Source organism: Mytilus californianus, unplaced genomic scaffold, assembly GCF_021869535.1.
Source record: "Mytilus californianus isolate M0D057914Y unplaced genomic scaffold, xbMytCali1.0.p SCAF_2, whole genome shotgun sequence".
NCBI classification, from domain to species: Eukaryota; Metazoa; Mollusca; class Bivalvia; order Mytilida; family Mytilidae; genus Mytilus; species Mytilus californianus.
Genome location: NW_026262668.1, coordinates 98,742,151 through 98,758,744, shown reverse-complemented (window position 1 = coordinate 98,758,744; position 16,594 = coordinate 98,742,151). Strand labels below are relative to the sequence as shown.

Here is a 16,594-nt window from a genome sequence, read left to right as displayed (position 1 = left end):
CTTGATATCAATAAACTTGTCTATTAAGACAAAGAAAGATTTAAATGACCATTCTTCTTCCTGTTTGCCTTTTAGATAACATTATATTTCTAACTTTTTTTAATAGAATTTAATCAAAAATTTTGACTCATTTATGATATCTGTATCCATTTTATACCCCTTCTCTAAATTATGCTATCAAAATTACATTTTGGTGAGACATATCTCTATATCAGCGGTTAATTAAAACTTCCTAGCATTTTTATCTCTTAGATTTAAAGTAAAATTACGCTGTGAGAAATTTTACTTAAACCTATGCTTGTTTCATGTGGCATGTTCATGATGTTAGAAGAGAAGATATCAGTTTATATCTTTATGATTTGTTCTTATTTTTATAGGGGTGAACATGTGTTTGGAATTTTGCCATAAAGTCTGTGAAGAAGCATTTGAGATTCCTGGTTCAAGTCAAAATATTGAATCTCATGCAGCAGAGAAAGGCAGGATCAACAGGAAAAATCAGGTGACTTATCTATATGGGTTTTTATGGTAAACCTGCCAGAAATTTAAAGCTATGTACAAATGTTTGGGGTCTGTGTACAAAAGAGAAAAGAATGTATTTTTTTCCAAATTGCATATGAAATGTTTCAACCTCCTTTATCATAATGACCTACATTTTTGGTGAGATGCAGCAATATTATTTGGTGTGCAGGTACATCTTTGAGAGACAAACTATATGCCATAAGATAAAGCTCACATGACCAATATTTCTAGTTGCTATAAGTCTTAGGTTGTGAAAGTGGATTGAGGCAAACTGCAAAATTGGGGATATTATGCCTTGTCTTTCTGGACATTTTTTCCTGCTGATTTTCTCTTTAAATCCAAACAAGAAATATTTTTTGTGAAAGATTGGTCTGTATCATTCAAACTTAGATAAAATAGTCCCTGCATCTTACAGAAGCTAAAATCTGTTCTTCCTAAAAATAGAAACTCAGAAAAGATAAAATAATTAATATTTTTTGTCTCGCCTCGATGAAAGTAAAAAAATGCTAGACATAAGGATTACTATTTGGTGGTGTCTATATTTTGTGTATGGAATGATTTTAAGGTGTACAAGTCTGTTAGGCAGGGTCTATCTGACCTTGACCTCATTTTCATGTTTCAGTGGGCAAAGTTTAGTTTTCATGGTTCGGTTTGTTTCTCGGGTACTATAATACGCAGTAGGTTAACTATCTTTGGTGTATGGAATGATTGCAAGGCATATATATTTGTCTGACAGCATTCATCTGACCTTTAACTCATTTACATGAATCATTGATACTGTTAATTTCATGTAATACTTGTACAATCAAACCTGGGTAAACCAGACCTTGAATAAACTGGTTTCCTGTCCATTCCGGCTGAAAATTGAAGTCCCATTTTTTTCCCTTCAAAGTCTTTGTAAAAATACCCCCTATAAACTGGACCCCGTGTATTCCAAAATCTGGTCTAATTATGCAGTCCCAATACTCTTAATTACATCAATTATTACCTGTCAAACCGGTTTGTTTAATTAATTTAACATGATAACAGTATTGATCGATATGCAATCAAAACACAATTGTTCATACAAGATGGTTTTTCGGGATAATTAATTAGCAAGTGTTAAACCGTGAAGTTACAGTAATGAGCTCTTATCACTGAACAATTCAAACAACACGAGAATTCTGATGCAAATGAAAACAATGAACTCAAAGTGAAAGTGAAATTGACGAGTCAGTGACTGATGCTACCGAGGTCGATTTGACAACCAATTTCTGAAATTTCTAAAGCCAATGAATACAAAGACTCAAAACAATGATCATGTGTAGTTAAATGGTGAAAAGGCAGGGATCACTTGTAATGTTCATGTCACAATATTTTCACACAAATCATGGCAAAACTTTTAATAAATAGATTATTACGGTATTTGTATTTATTAGTTTACAATTTACAATGAGACAGAACTTTTACATGCAAAATATCTGATGTCACAAGTCATTAACTTCATGTCAAAACGGAAACCTAAATAAACCGACCCACTGTCCAAACCAGCCCCTTTTCATAGTCCCATAGCCGGCCGTTTTATACAGGTTTTACTATATAACCTTTTTCACTTAAATATTCAATATAAATTCAACCATGATCAGTAAAGCAGGATGGAAATTTGAGCTTGTTTTTAAGAAAATTGGCAAAAATTTTAAAGGAGTAATTTTCACAAGAGAAAAAAATCCATTTTGCTAAGTTTGTTTCTTTAAGGGAATTGAATTTGTATCATTATGGAAATATAATAAGAAAAATGCATGCACTAGATGAAATCTTAAATGGTACCACAAATTTATTATGTAAATGTTTTGTAACCACTAACATAATGTATAATTTCGTAAAGAGAAAATAACAATGTTTGCCAAAGCTCAGCAGAAATTAATATTTCATGTTGTTTTTCCATCCAAAAACGTTGGATGTTGTTTTTCCATCCAAATACGTTGGATGTTTTTTTTCCATCCAAATACGTTTGATGTTGTTTTTCCATCCAAATACGTTCGATGTTGTTTTTCCATCCAAATACGTTGGATGTTGTTTTTCCATCCAAATATGTTGGATATTGTTTTGATTGTCATATTTAAGTGCTGAAATATTCAGATGGCAAATATTTGGAAGTGGATGTACATCTCTGCAGGTCACTACAGTTGTTTTAAACTAATTTATAAGAGAAGGTTACAAAATTTAACAGATTATTTTCTTTGCTTTTTCAGCTACCAAAGTTATTTGATGGTTACCAGTTTTACTGCTATGGGAATTTTGAATATCCAACTCCTCACAAGGAAGACTTGATAGAACTTGTTAAATCTGGTGGAGGTCAGATTCTCACAAGGGAGCCAAAGCTTGACCACATACCTGAAATACCAAATGTGCCGTATCATGCACCAAATAGTGGACCTTTATCAAAGTGCTACATTTTTGTTGTCCATGACAACAACGCACATACTGAGCCAATAAGGAAGGATAAAATATGTTCTGTTTCTGTGGCCTGGATATTGGACTGTATTGGATTGTTTCAGATAAAACAAAATGTGGAAATTTAAATCATCTTCAAAACAATTGTAGATTGGTGTTACTTGCAATGACATATATATACTTACCCTCAATGAACTGAATAATTCATATCTTTTACATAAATGCCTTTAAGTCTGAAAATAACTTGCTTGACCTAATTTTAATGGTTCATTGAATCAAAAAGGATGTTATAATTAGGATGTCATATCAAGGTTGCGGAGCCCTATAATTTTCACTTTGTCAGGTTTTCCAACTGTCTGTCCATCAACAAGTACGGTGAGCAAAGTCTAAAGTATGGATAGGACACAGATACAATTGTGTACAGCTGATATGAAATATATGTAGACATTATAAGATTTCAGAAAAAAACATAGATATATGTAAATTATGTTATTCCACTTTGATTCAAGGTGCCTTAAGATTTATCCATCAACTGCCATTTTCAAAATGGCTGAAACAAATATGATAGTCTTAGATATATGATTTCTTTTACTAGTTGTTATTGGCTTTTAACTAGCTGTCAGTAACTGCGAGTACCCTCAGATCTGTACTTTGTATCTTTTTTTATGTTAGGAATGTATAAACATGATAAATACCCTGTCAAGTCCAGTCTGTGTTTTTGTTAGATGTTTTTCTGCTTTTTATCGATCTGATATATGAACTGATTTTTGATTCAGCCATGCAGGATCTATATGATCACTCCAGATTTTGAGATGTTGCAGAAATCTAAGTTGTAGACATATCATGAAGCTAACTATGTGATTTTATGACTTGCAGAAACTTTATACACCATTTTGATCATCAACTGCCAACTTTTGACATGTTATTTGCCCTTAAATTAAGAAAATATTGGTCGAACAGCTACTTTATTGTCTCGCCTTGACGGAGGTCTAGTTTTTGGTGAACCACAAGTGGTAGGTCAATCATATTTGGTATGCAGTTGTATTAGCATTGGCACATCTCATTTCCATGGAGATTATTTGGCCCTGCCCCCTCAGTCATGGTCTATTGACTTTGAAACTTTTGCTTATTTTACATGTATTAGTTTGTGATTAGGTCAGTTTATGGGGAACCACTAGTGGTAGGTCAATGATATTTGTTATGCAGTTGTATAAGCATTGGCATATATCATTTCCATGGAGATTATTTGGCTCCGCCCCCTTAGTCATAGTCTATTGATTTTGAAAATTTTGCTAAGTTAACATGTATTAGTTTGTGATTAGGTCAGTTCCAAGGGGAACCATTTAGGGTAGGCAAATGTTAATTGGTATTCAGTTGTATAAGCATTAGCACATCTCATTACCATGGAGAATATTTGGCCCCGCCCCCTCAGTCATGGTCTATCGACTTAGAAACTTTTGCTTAGTTTACATGTATTAGTTTGTGATTAGATCAGTTTAAGATGAACTGCTAATGTTAAGTCAATGATATTTGGTATGCTTATTTATGGGCATTTGCAAGTATCGTTTCCATGGAGATTATATAGCCCACCCCTGATCATGGTTCATTGACTTTGAAACTTTTACATAGTATACAAGTTAATGTTTGTGTTTAGGTTTGTTTAAAGGGAACGACTTATAATAAGTCGATGGTATTTGGTATGCAGTTGTATTAGCATTGGCACATCTCATTCCATGGAGATTGTTTAGCCATGTACCTTCAGTCATGGTTCATCGACTTTGAATATTTGCATAACTTACATGTTAAAGTATTGCTATTTTAATTTCAACATTTGCATTATCAAAATTACAAAAAGACGAGACATATCTCGGTGATAACAGTTTATATATAAAAAAGACAGCAATATTCTAACAGGAAACTGATTAGTTGAATATCGTTTTGATATTCGATACTCGGTACTACTAAGCAATACTCGAATACTCGAGTACTCGTTGACATCCCTAATAAATACATTAGAATTCAATGAAAAATATATATGCTTTTTTTTTTAAGTACTTTAGAACTAGGGATAGGCACATACATATATATGCTAAAGTAAGGAATGTTTGTAGTTTGGTCAATTTTCCTTTTAGTTGTTTACCAATATGTCTTTTTTGGATAAATTGGTTTGAAACTAAAGTGTTAAAATTTTTTCCACGTTAGAAGATAATAATATTGTTGGATGTCTCATCAGCTTTAGTTTAGACTTTATTCTAGATACATAGAGCTTTTGAGATTCAGTCTCTACATAATTATCTTCATAAGACTTTATGGGTTTATCAACGGAGTTCTAATCATTACCTTACCTTGAATTTTATCCACATTACCAGTTACATTATGACCACAGGGATAATATACATATATAGTTTTTACCACTGCATCGAGTGGAAAAAATATAGTATTGCATGATATTTGGTGGTAGAATCTGTTTCTCTAATGATTTTTAGACAATATGCAGACAAATTTAATCCATCTTTTCAAATGATCTGCAAAAAGATGTGTTCTTTCTATGTAACGTCATCGGGCATGAATTTTGAGCAATGAAGAACCGAGATCAAATGAACCCCACTTTGATTGAATAAAAATAATCAACAGGTCAGGAAAATTATAAATATTAAGAATTAGAGAAATATGTTTGAACAGTTGCATCTTTTCTGGAGAATGATCATCAGTATTGACTTCTAAGCAGTTTTATAATGACTTTTTGATATCAGCTTAAAATTTGTACATGCATGGATGTAAATAGGTTTTTGTCTTGCCTGCAAATGAGAGACTTAGGGATGCTCAACCAGCAGCAACAACATAAACTATTTGTATAAAGCTTAATTTTTCAGAAGGTAGAAGATACTTCAAACCTTGTATACAGTTACCTTATGTTCTGAAGTTTCGATCTGTCATATGTCCATTGTCTTAAAACTTAATTTCATGGTTCTGAGTTGGGTATAGTTCATCTGGCATTTGCCTCATTTTCATGGTTTATTAATCAATGTTGAGTTTGTGGCTAGGTTGTGTTCTCATACTATAAGCAATAGGTCAACTAACTATATTTGGCTTTTTGGAATGATTATTGGGTGCACTTGTCTGTCTGGTAGGTTTCATCTGACCTTGACCTCATTTTCATGGTTCATTGGTCAATGTTAAGTTTTTTGTGATTATGTTTATTTCTTACATACTTTACGCCATACAACTATATATTGATGTATGTATGATGGTTAGTTGTACATGTCTACCTGGTAAGGTTTAATTCTTTATTTATTTAAAGAGGATTGCCAACAGCCAGAGGCTACGTGTGGGTCTCCTCAACATAGATCTATGCAGATTCACAACAAAATTTGTTTAGTTTACAAACATGTTTAACACAAGACAAGACAATATGTACAGGACAAGACATACAAATGTAATTTGACTACACACCCATCCAATCACTCACTCATTCTTACTCACATGTACACGACTTTACAATCATGTTGAAATCAGTAATATAAAACAATAATTATAGAAAGACGATTTTGAGTACACTCAGGTCAAATGAAAAAAAAAAAAGAATATAAGTGTATGTATGTGTTTCATACATTAAATGTTTTATTACAGGGAAACAGATAGTACAAATAAGTTATTGATCTATCGAGAAAACTTGTTTGAAGATTTAATATATCGAAACACACTCAAACAGCTCTAAATTAGTATCTTCAGACAAATCGTCACTACCTTCTATTAAAATTTTGCTCAGATAGTTAGGACATAGATCCCGCAACATTTCTATATTTATATCTGGACAAATCAGATTCTTAATACCAAGAAGAAGAGTAATCCGATAGTTCGTGTAATGGACGCAATGAATTAAATAGTGCTTAGTGCTTTCAATACAGTTACCTTGGCAGAAATCGCAAAACCTATTTAATGTAAGATTATATTTGTACAAGTGGTCATTAAGGGCACTAAGCTCTAAGCATAATCTAGTATGAATCTTTGTGAACCTCGTGAATATATTTTTTTACTACACGAATTGAGATTCTTCTTACAACCTTTTGAAACACGCCAAAGATGTTGCTGAAATTAGTTCAGCTGACAAGCTATTCCAGTCTCTAATCATAGCTAGAAGAAAAGAATTATAGTATACTACTGTTCTTGACCTGATAGGTATCAAGTTGGCATGTCGTCTTAAGTTATAGTTTTCGGTGTTATGACGGAATAATGGATGAAAATTACAGAGATAATCTGGGACAAGATGATTTTTAATTTTGTACAGATATGTAAGTCTATGAACTTTACGGCGTGTTTTAAGAAGCTCAAGGCCAACCTCTTTCAATAAAGTGACATGTTTTGTAACCCTGATTGCCCCAGTAGATATAATGCAGGCACGTCTCTGTACATGTTCAATGTTTGCAGAATCAACACTAGAGCAGTTATCGTAGATGACATCTGCATAGTCTAGCAATGAACGAACAAATGTTTTATATAACTTCAATGCATAATCTAGGTAATAAATGTCGCATCCTCAAGATAGTGTTCAGTTTACTGTGACATTTCTTACAAATATCAGCAATATGATCGGTCCAAGAAAGTTTATCGTTCAAAATAAGACCTAAATGTTTATGGTGTGTAACTCTCTTTATATTTACATTATTTAAGATCAATGGAGGGTAATGGTGTATATTCTTCTTCTTAGAAATAATAAGATACTCCGTTTTTTCTGATTGGAAGTTACACACCATTGATGGGACCGTGTGTTCAACGTGTCGAGGTCACTGTTCAGAGTTTGAAAAAAATCAGAAATATCATCAATTTGTTGGACAAGGGAAGTATCATCAGCAAACAGTTTAATATTGCTAATAATTCCATCTTTAATATCATTAACATAGATAAGAAAAAGCAGAGGACCGAGTAAAGAGCCCTGGGGTACACCAAGCATAAGTGTTTTGACTCGATGATGTCTGACCATTAATAACGACTTTGAGTACGACCTGAAGGGTAATTCTCTATAAGAAACAAAAGTGAACCACATATGCCAAATTGTTTAAGTTTGAAAATCAGACCTTTGTGCCAAACTTTATCAAAGGCCTTAGACTCGTATAAAAAGATTGTACATACATCTTTACCGTTTATATCTAATGACTTATAAATTTCATGAGTAATAGTAATTAGTTGATTCACTGTTGAATCGTTTTTCTTAAAGCCGGAATTATCAGTGATAAGTAAATCATGAAATTCACAGAACTCATAGCCTTGTAGATGATTTTCTCAAGGATCTTGGACACTGATGTTAGTAGAGCAATTGGTCGATAATTAGACATCATATTTTTATCGCCTTTATTTTTGTACACTGGGCACACATTAGATACTTTCCAGAGAGATGGATCTACTCATCTGACCTTGACCTCAGTTTCATTGTTCATTTGTCAACGTTAAGTTTTCATGGTTAGGTCTGTTTCTTAGATACTTTAAGCAATAAGTCAACTATATTTGGTGTATGGAATGGTTGTACGGTGTTGATGTTTGTTTTGTAGGATGACGTGGACCTCATTTTCATGGTTCATTGGTAATTTTCGTGGTTCGGTCTGTTCTCCAGCACTATAAGCAATAGGTCAACAACTATATTTGCTTAATGGAATGATTCTTCAGTGTACATAACAGCACATCGGTCCTTGATATATATATATATCTCTGTATAAATAATTATATGAGGAAAATAAATGCAATTACATTTTAAACTTGAAAACCAGCCTTGATATTTTGTTGGGCTAAATCTTTGATATAAGCAATACAAGATTCGTGATGTTAATAATACTTCTTGAGGATCTGCAGACGCAATTAGCACACTTTATAAATAAGGCTTGTATTGAAAATTTCTCGAGTTATTTAAGTTACTGTCTTTAATTCTTCTGACTTCCCCATCGATCTCGAATTATTCACATGCTAGAAGGAGCGAGTATTTTACATGAATATACATATATAAGTCTTTGTTACTTCTTCCAGTGTTTTAACGCATACATTACGAGATCCAAATTTCAAGCTGAACAAGATAAAACAGTATTGGAAAATCAGCACCTGCTTATCAAAGATTATTCCAATGGATTCCTGGGGTTTTATTAATGACTGCAAAATGACTTTCACATATTTTTTCGTATTTGCTATAGTAATAGCACATTCATATGGGATATTGTTGAATAATTTAACACCGCCAGAAATCGAGCAGATAAAAGCCGAAATCAAAGCTAATGTAATGAGGGAAATTACTTCTGAATTGCCAATCCAAATATCGGACGGATTAAAATCTAACACAACACGAAATATTATCGCTGAAGTTGTGCAACAAATGTCTCCAGTTAAATGTTTGATTTGTATAAGGTTTTCAGCAATTTGTATCCTAGAACAAGTAAAAACTTTCAGTGTCTGAACTATACGATCCTGATAATATACTGACTGATAATTAAAACACAGCAAGAAACATCCTTTGTATCGTTAACTTATTTACCTGAAAAAAGAATGTATTCTAAGGAAAGGGGACTGATCGACTATTTACTGTAAAAAGTCATCAAAGATACCAGGATAAATTATCCGATAACAACGTAGTATGACATGATATCCGTTTACAGAACAGTTTTTTTTATATACTTTATAATCAGGCTGAGACAAAAAGTCTGGCTTGATTAACCTTATTAATAAGTTCATACCTTGGCTTACAACAAGAAATAACCGGTGAGCGTCAATTGAGAACTAAACTATCAAAATAAGAGATGACCTAAATTTCATATCGTAAACTTGCCATGTTTATCTAGCGACATTCCAGTAAAACCTTATTAATGAGTATATATTACCTAGTTGATATGATATTCATTGAGACTGTTTTTCTTATCACGATTTTCTTGATAGAGGGTTACTTATTTTGGGAATCTTTTTGATCATTAATGGGTAAGTTGAGGCATTTCAGACGCCACCATGATTTTGTTGACCGTTATGGAATATATGTGTCACAAATGACCACGCATATATTACTTGTCGTAGTCACACCCCGTCCTCTTTTATTCCTTAATGATGGAGCAGGATCTTCCTACCCTTTCGGAGCACCTGAGATCATCCCGTTATTTTGGTTTGGTTCGTGTTACTCAGTCTTTCTATGTTGTGTTTTGTGGACTGGTTTGTCTTTTGGTCGTTTTTGTCGAGCCTGCGACTTTTGTCGCAAAAGCGAGACATAGCGATCCTACATTCCGTCGTCGTCGTCGGCGGCGTCCACAAATATTCAGTCTGTGGTTAAAGTTTTTGAAATTTTAATAACTTTCTTAAACTATCCCGGATTTCTACCAAACTTGTTTATCGAAAATGAAAACAAAAAACTCACCGAAGATACCAGGCTTATAATTTGTACGCCAGCAGCTACGTTAATCTATTCCTGGGGTAGGAAATCCTTAAGTATTTCAAACAAATCAATTTTTTGTAAACAGTTAATTTATAAATATGACCATATCAATGATAATTTATGTCAACAGAGAGGAGATAAAAAAAAAAGTCTGCTCAACAGAAGCGGCATGTTTATATAAACATTTACATTTGTCGTACGGTATATGTGTATCTATAAAGACATAGGTTACAACCTCCTTAAAGATACATGTCAAATAACTGGGTACAATATAATTTGTTTTGTCCAAGTTTAGTATGATAATCAATCACATACGGATATTAAAAGCTTAAAAGTATCCTACATGAAAATCCTTCGTAAACAAGTTCAAAATACTAGTAATAATTTTTATTAATAATTTTATTGACGTGTGAGATTTGTTCAATCTTTCCAGCCTGTCTATTTGAAAATAAATTAAACTAGTCACATAAGTCATTTATTAATTGAATAAAAGCATGTATGCTCCTCCATTGGCAATCTATAGAAACAACTATAAACACTTAAAAGAGGGACGAAAGATACCAGAGGGACAGTAAAACTCATAGATCGAAAACAAACTGACAACGCCATGGCCAAAAATAAAAAGACAAACAGACAAATAATAGTACAGATGACACAACATAGAAAACTAAAGACTAAGCAACACGAACCTCACTAAAAACTGGGGGTGATCTCAGGTGCTCCGGAAGGGTAAGCAGATCCTGCTCCACATGTGGCACCCGTCGTGTTGCTTATGTTATTACAAATCCGGTAAATAGTCTAATTCGGTAAGTCACATTCGTGAAAAGGGAAGGGTATTGTAGTTACGACATAAGGAACATATCCGATATCATCTGTGAAACGGTTATCCCATAACGGTCAACCAATTAACTCGTGATGGCGTCCGTAAAATTTACGAAGGGATGATTTCAACTTCACCATTTGGAACTCTTGGCTTAATAGATTCCTTGTGAGCAGCAATCCTCTATCAAGGAAATCATGATAGGAAACACAAGCCCGGGAATATCGTATAAATTGGGAGATATATACTCCGTATGCAGGCGCTGCTGGAATGTTGCTACATAGAAATGGAAAGTTCACAATTGGGAAGCTGAAATCATCTCTTTTGTCGTAAAGTTTTGTTTTCAACCGACCCTCATTGTCAATTTCTAGATGTAAGTCAAGATATGAGGCAGACTTAACTGTATCTGTAGTATCCTTTATCTCTAGTTCGATGGGATAGATTCGTTCAACATAGTCACCAAATTTTGTATTATTTAGTGAGAACTTAACCTAACTATGCAGCAAGCTCTGTTCGCTTCTCTTTAAAATAAAACAGAACATCTTATTGGCAAAATTTGTACCACCATTTGTGGCGCTTTTTTATTTCTACTTTAATTTCATATTTATTTACAACAACTATAATGATAAGCGAAGGTGGGGACCAAACATTTGCCACATAATTGTGCAGGTCACAATTCCTCCCACCCGCAGCTGCATGAAAAAGATATATTTTAATTCATATTGCAAATATAACACTAAATAAGAAATATAGTACATGTAATAAAACAACCTATTTAAATTTGTCCAGTTTGTTTGTGACTGCTCCTGCTCATCACCAAATGAAAGTGGCGTGTAAAAAGGTATCATATAAAAATACATTTGTATATATGGTTATACAACATTGCATAATGAAACAGTACATTTGTATACAACATTGCAAAAATAAAATATGTTTAGAAGCATATTATACATTTCAAAAATTAAAAAGACATTTGTATACATGTATATACATTACAAAAATTCAATACTAGCACCTCAATGATTATGACTGTGACTGCTCCTGCTCGTCACCTAACAAATTCATAGTATAAATACTTGTAAATGTATAATCAATGACTTGGGTTACTGTTTACAATGTTGTCTAATTTGAAGATACATCTGGTCTTAAGTACTTTAGAAAGGCATTTAACTTCCATCTACCCAAGCTACGAATTTGGCTATCTGATTTGCCATTTTGCAACGCCCAACTAGCAGCACCAATTCTGAAGGAATGACCTTTGTAATATTTAGATGACAATCCAATAAAATTCAGTGATCTATTTAGCATGTCAATGAACTGTGATCTAGATATTGGTGACCCATTTAAATGACAAAATAAATTGGTAATGCCAGGTTGAGAATTTCTGTAGTTCAAATATGCCAGCAAGTGTTTTACTGGGCAAATAGATGTTTTTTGTTGTCTATTAATAAGAATTTATGAATCTTGCCTGGGACTGAGTGCTTGAATGAATTGAAAGATATTATAAATTATTCAGATTGTATTTCAATGTTATCCGTCTTTAAACAGTGATTGTTAGTGTTCACGGATCTCTCAGTCATTTCACCGACCCGTAAAAATGCACAAAATGCAAAAGTGTACATTGCTTTAAATAATGTTTGGTAAAATGGATTTGTGGATATAGTGTTCAATCCTGTGACTAGTCTCTCTAATATGGAGATTGTTATAGGTAATCTGCCATCAAAAGTGAAACGTTTTTTTCTTAGCGCCATGGAATAACTTATAGATTAAGAAGGATGCAGTGGGATCTGATACATTATTAATTTTGGGCCGATAACTTATAGCTGAGTTATATGTTGACATTGTAGAGGGAGCATAACCCTTTTCATATAATGAAGCCAAAAATAGTGACAATGTGTGAATGGATATTGGTATTACAGAGTCTGTTATACTTAAATGAGAAATACAAAACTGTCCAAAATCTATCCATATCTTATTATACTGTTTTCTTGTTGAATTTGCCAATGATGATTTTAATAGATCATCAACTGTTTTATTTAAACTGGTAAGATTGGTAGGTGAGTTATGAGTGTAGGCTCTGGGTCTGCATCCGGCGTTAGTTTCTGGAACTTGGAAATCTGTAAACGGGGAAAGTGCGTCACTTAAGATATTCAACTTGCCGGGTAAATGAATGGCAGAAAACAAAACATTATATTGTAAAGATAACAAAACCAGTCTTCGAATCAAAAACATTACATTTTTCTCAGTGCTGGATTGCTTATTAAGTACATGTACTAAAGCCGCATTGTCACAATTAAAACAAATATATCTATTTGCCATCTGATTCCCCCAAACTTCAATTGACAAGACAATAGGAAACAACTCCTTCACAGTTATGTTTTGACTTAACCATTGCTCATTCCATTCCCCATAAAACCAAGACTTTCCAAAAACTGCCCAATATCCATAAGTACCCGATGCATCAGTGTACAACTGAAATACACCATTTGAAACCATCCTTTCATCGATGAAGAAACATTTCCCATTGAAATGTTCTAAAAAGCTTTGCCATACCAACAAATCATCTTTACACCCCCTGGTCAGTTTAACTGTGTGATGAGGTTTTCTTAAAGTCTTGGTTATTTCATATAATCTCCTCAAAAAAGCCCTGCCAGGAAGGACTACCTGACATGCAAAGTTAAGGAGACCATTAAGTGGCTGTATCTCTCGTAATGTCACTTTTTTCCTTCTTAAAAAATCTTGGATTAACTCACTACATTTAGATAATTTATCAGATGGCAAACGTGCTTCTTGTTCAACCGTATCTAATTCAATTCCCCAAAAAGTTAAGCAATGAGCTGGGCCTACAGTTTTGTCAGGAGCCATAGGTACACCTATTTTATCACAAACATCCAAAAATTGTTTGAGATAACTTTCACATATTTCCCTCGACTGGGCACCTATAAAAAAATCATCTTAAATGTGAATCATGATACCCTCATTCATAAAATTTTGTCCTATCCAATGAAGCCCAGTACTGAAACGTTCAAATATTTGGCACGCTGATGAAACTCCCATTGGGAGACATTTATCGTGATAATAGAGACCTTTCCACATAAATCCAAACAAATGATATTCCTCAGGTCTCAATGGTAAATTTCGATAAGCCATAGAAATGTCTGTTTTTGCAAGAAAACATGGACTTTTGAAATCTTTTATCCCTCTTATTGCATCTATTATCTTTGTATAATGAACTGAACAAAATTCCTCTGCAATACTATCATTGACTGAATCGCCTTTAGGAAACGACAGATGGTGAATAAAACTGAATTTTTTTGGGTCCTTTTTTATTTAGGACATAGGCCAAGAGGTGAAATTGTAAAATTAGAAAAAGGGGGAGTCAAAAATGGACATGCAAACCTTCCAGCTAATAGCTCCTTGTAGATTTTTTCACTCAAAATATCCGGAAGTTTATTTGCAGAACACAGGTTTTTACACTGTAAGCTAGGTGAGATTTTTTCTGAACAAACTGAAAAACCATTAGAAAATCCGGATAAAATAAAATCTTTTTCTTGTTCATCCTAATATTGTAAAAATTGGGCCATTACCAAAACATTTACAGGTGTAGGCAATTTCTTAACCCAAAGCTTGGCATCAACCTCAAATTTTCGTATTTCTTTAATGCTTAGTGATGGGGATTGAATTAGGGAACCTGAGTTGTGGTCTTGGAAATCTGGGGCTTGCTTGAAAGGTATGTGTGTTTGAGTGCATACTATTTCTGGGTCTTGTTCCTTGAAATGGTGTACGAAAGGAACGAAAAGTATTTACATTTTGATTGTAATTTGTAGTTTGCTGATTAGCAGTATGCCAGCATTTCCTAGCAGGATGGAGTTTATTACATATATAGCACTTGTGCAAAAATCTGCAAGGCAATTGACAAAAATTACCACTATGAAAACGTACACAATAACCCTGTGGAATATGGTCATTAGCAGTGTTATAACGCCTCTGAGATTGATAACCAACTTCACTCTGAACATCTGAATATAAAATGAAAATTAATTGATTAATCCTTTGAGCAAAATTGTCAAGAATTTCAAGATCAGCAAGAAATGCGTGCGCATCAAACTAATCAATATTCATGATCAATTAATTAAGACAATAGCCGAAACAACATCGGGTTGGACATTACACAAATGCTCTGTTCTTCGCATAAATGTGTTATTTATTTCATTCATAACCCTATTATAGAATAGTGAAGTTCTGATAGTGAAAATATATCTCTTTTTGCATTCCTTTTAACATGATGTTGTTTCAAATACAATTAATGCTTACAGTTTTATTTACTGGAATAGACTGTTCAACTTTTTGTAAGTACTTGTTTTTCCATACAGTTTTTAATTCTGAATCAAAGATTTGCCAGACGCTTTTGTCTGTATATATCCTTGAACGATAGAACGTCGCAATATAGACTGCAAATACCTGTATTTTAAAGCAGACCAATAAACACATCAAGGAATTATATAGCGTATTTATTCTATCCCTTGCTTGCCCGACATATTTCATTTTTTTTAAGCAGAAAATTGTAAGATTTCATAGACATGGTGGTATAATGCAAAGGTATGGAAGTATGTACTACTTAATCTAAGAATGAATGAAAGAGGTTTTAAGTATTTTGTAAAACCATTCGTATAAATAACACAAACACATATAACGCATTACTCAGTCTTACCATTGACGGTAGTTTCACATATTTGTTATTTTTGCAAAAAATTCCACTCTTATATATATTTAAGCATTATTTTGAAATTAATTCACGGTTCACGGGGAAATTTTCGTTTTTGTGTCGACAATGGGGATCTTATAATAATAAATTAAAAAAAAGTCTAAGATTAGTCAATTTCGATTGGTTATTAGAAAATTGATTAAGACACTGAATTTGACGTTTTAGACTCCAGAAATATTGTGTAAACAAATTTGACTTATTTATTCCCTTTCTGAATAGTTCTATGCAATAGAATTAAGTAAAATACCCCCAAAGAACTGCATGAACTTTAAAAGAGCGATGGCAGGGAAAGTGTCTCCTGTCCACCATTCGAATCCACACCAAGTCAAAATGATACAACAGGGGAATATGATACAATTGGTAAAATATTAGTCAATTGTAAATATTAAACTATTCCACATAACTATTGTTTTGTAGACTCATACTTAGATGTATATGTAGCATATGAGCATCCTTCGAATGCAACTTACTGGTTACAAAATGACAAGCAAGGCGATTTTCAAGCCTACTGTGCTTTTGGTGAAGAAAATGGCTACACGTTTATTGCAAACAAAGCAAGTTTCCCTGGAATTAATATGAGTAGATTGAATCCAAACAGATCATTTGCATTACTGCGACACCTAAATCCAGATGGTTCTCAATGGGAAACCAGGTTAGAACA

General features: G+C 33.3%; 1 protein-coding gene across 1 annotated transcript in view; it reads left to right on the top strand.

Moving 5' to 3' along the window:
- The window catches only part of LOC127730523 (BRCA1-associated RING domain protein 1-like), a 41,702-nt gene extending 37,979 nt beyond the window's left edge, over positions 1 to 3,723 (top strand). Inside the window, exons 10-11 of the mRNA XM_052238954.1 lie at positions 378 to 499; positions 2,751 to 3,723. Coding sequence (XP_052094914.1) covers positions 378 to 499; positions 2,751 to 3,080 — 452 coding nt within the window. The 3' untranslated portion in view covers positions 3,081 to 3,723. The remainder of the gene's footprint in view (positions 1 to 377; positions 500 to 2,750) is intronic.
- The last annotated feature ends 12,871 nt before the right edge of the window (positions 3,724 to 16,594 follow it).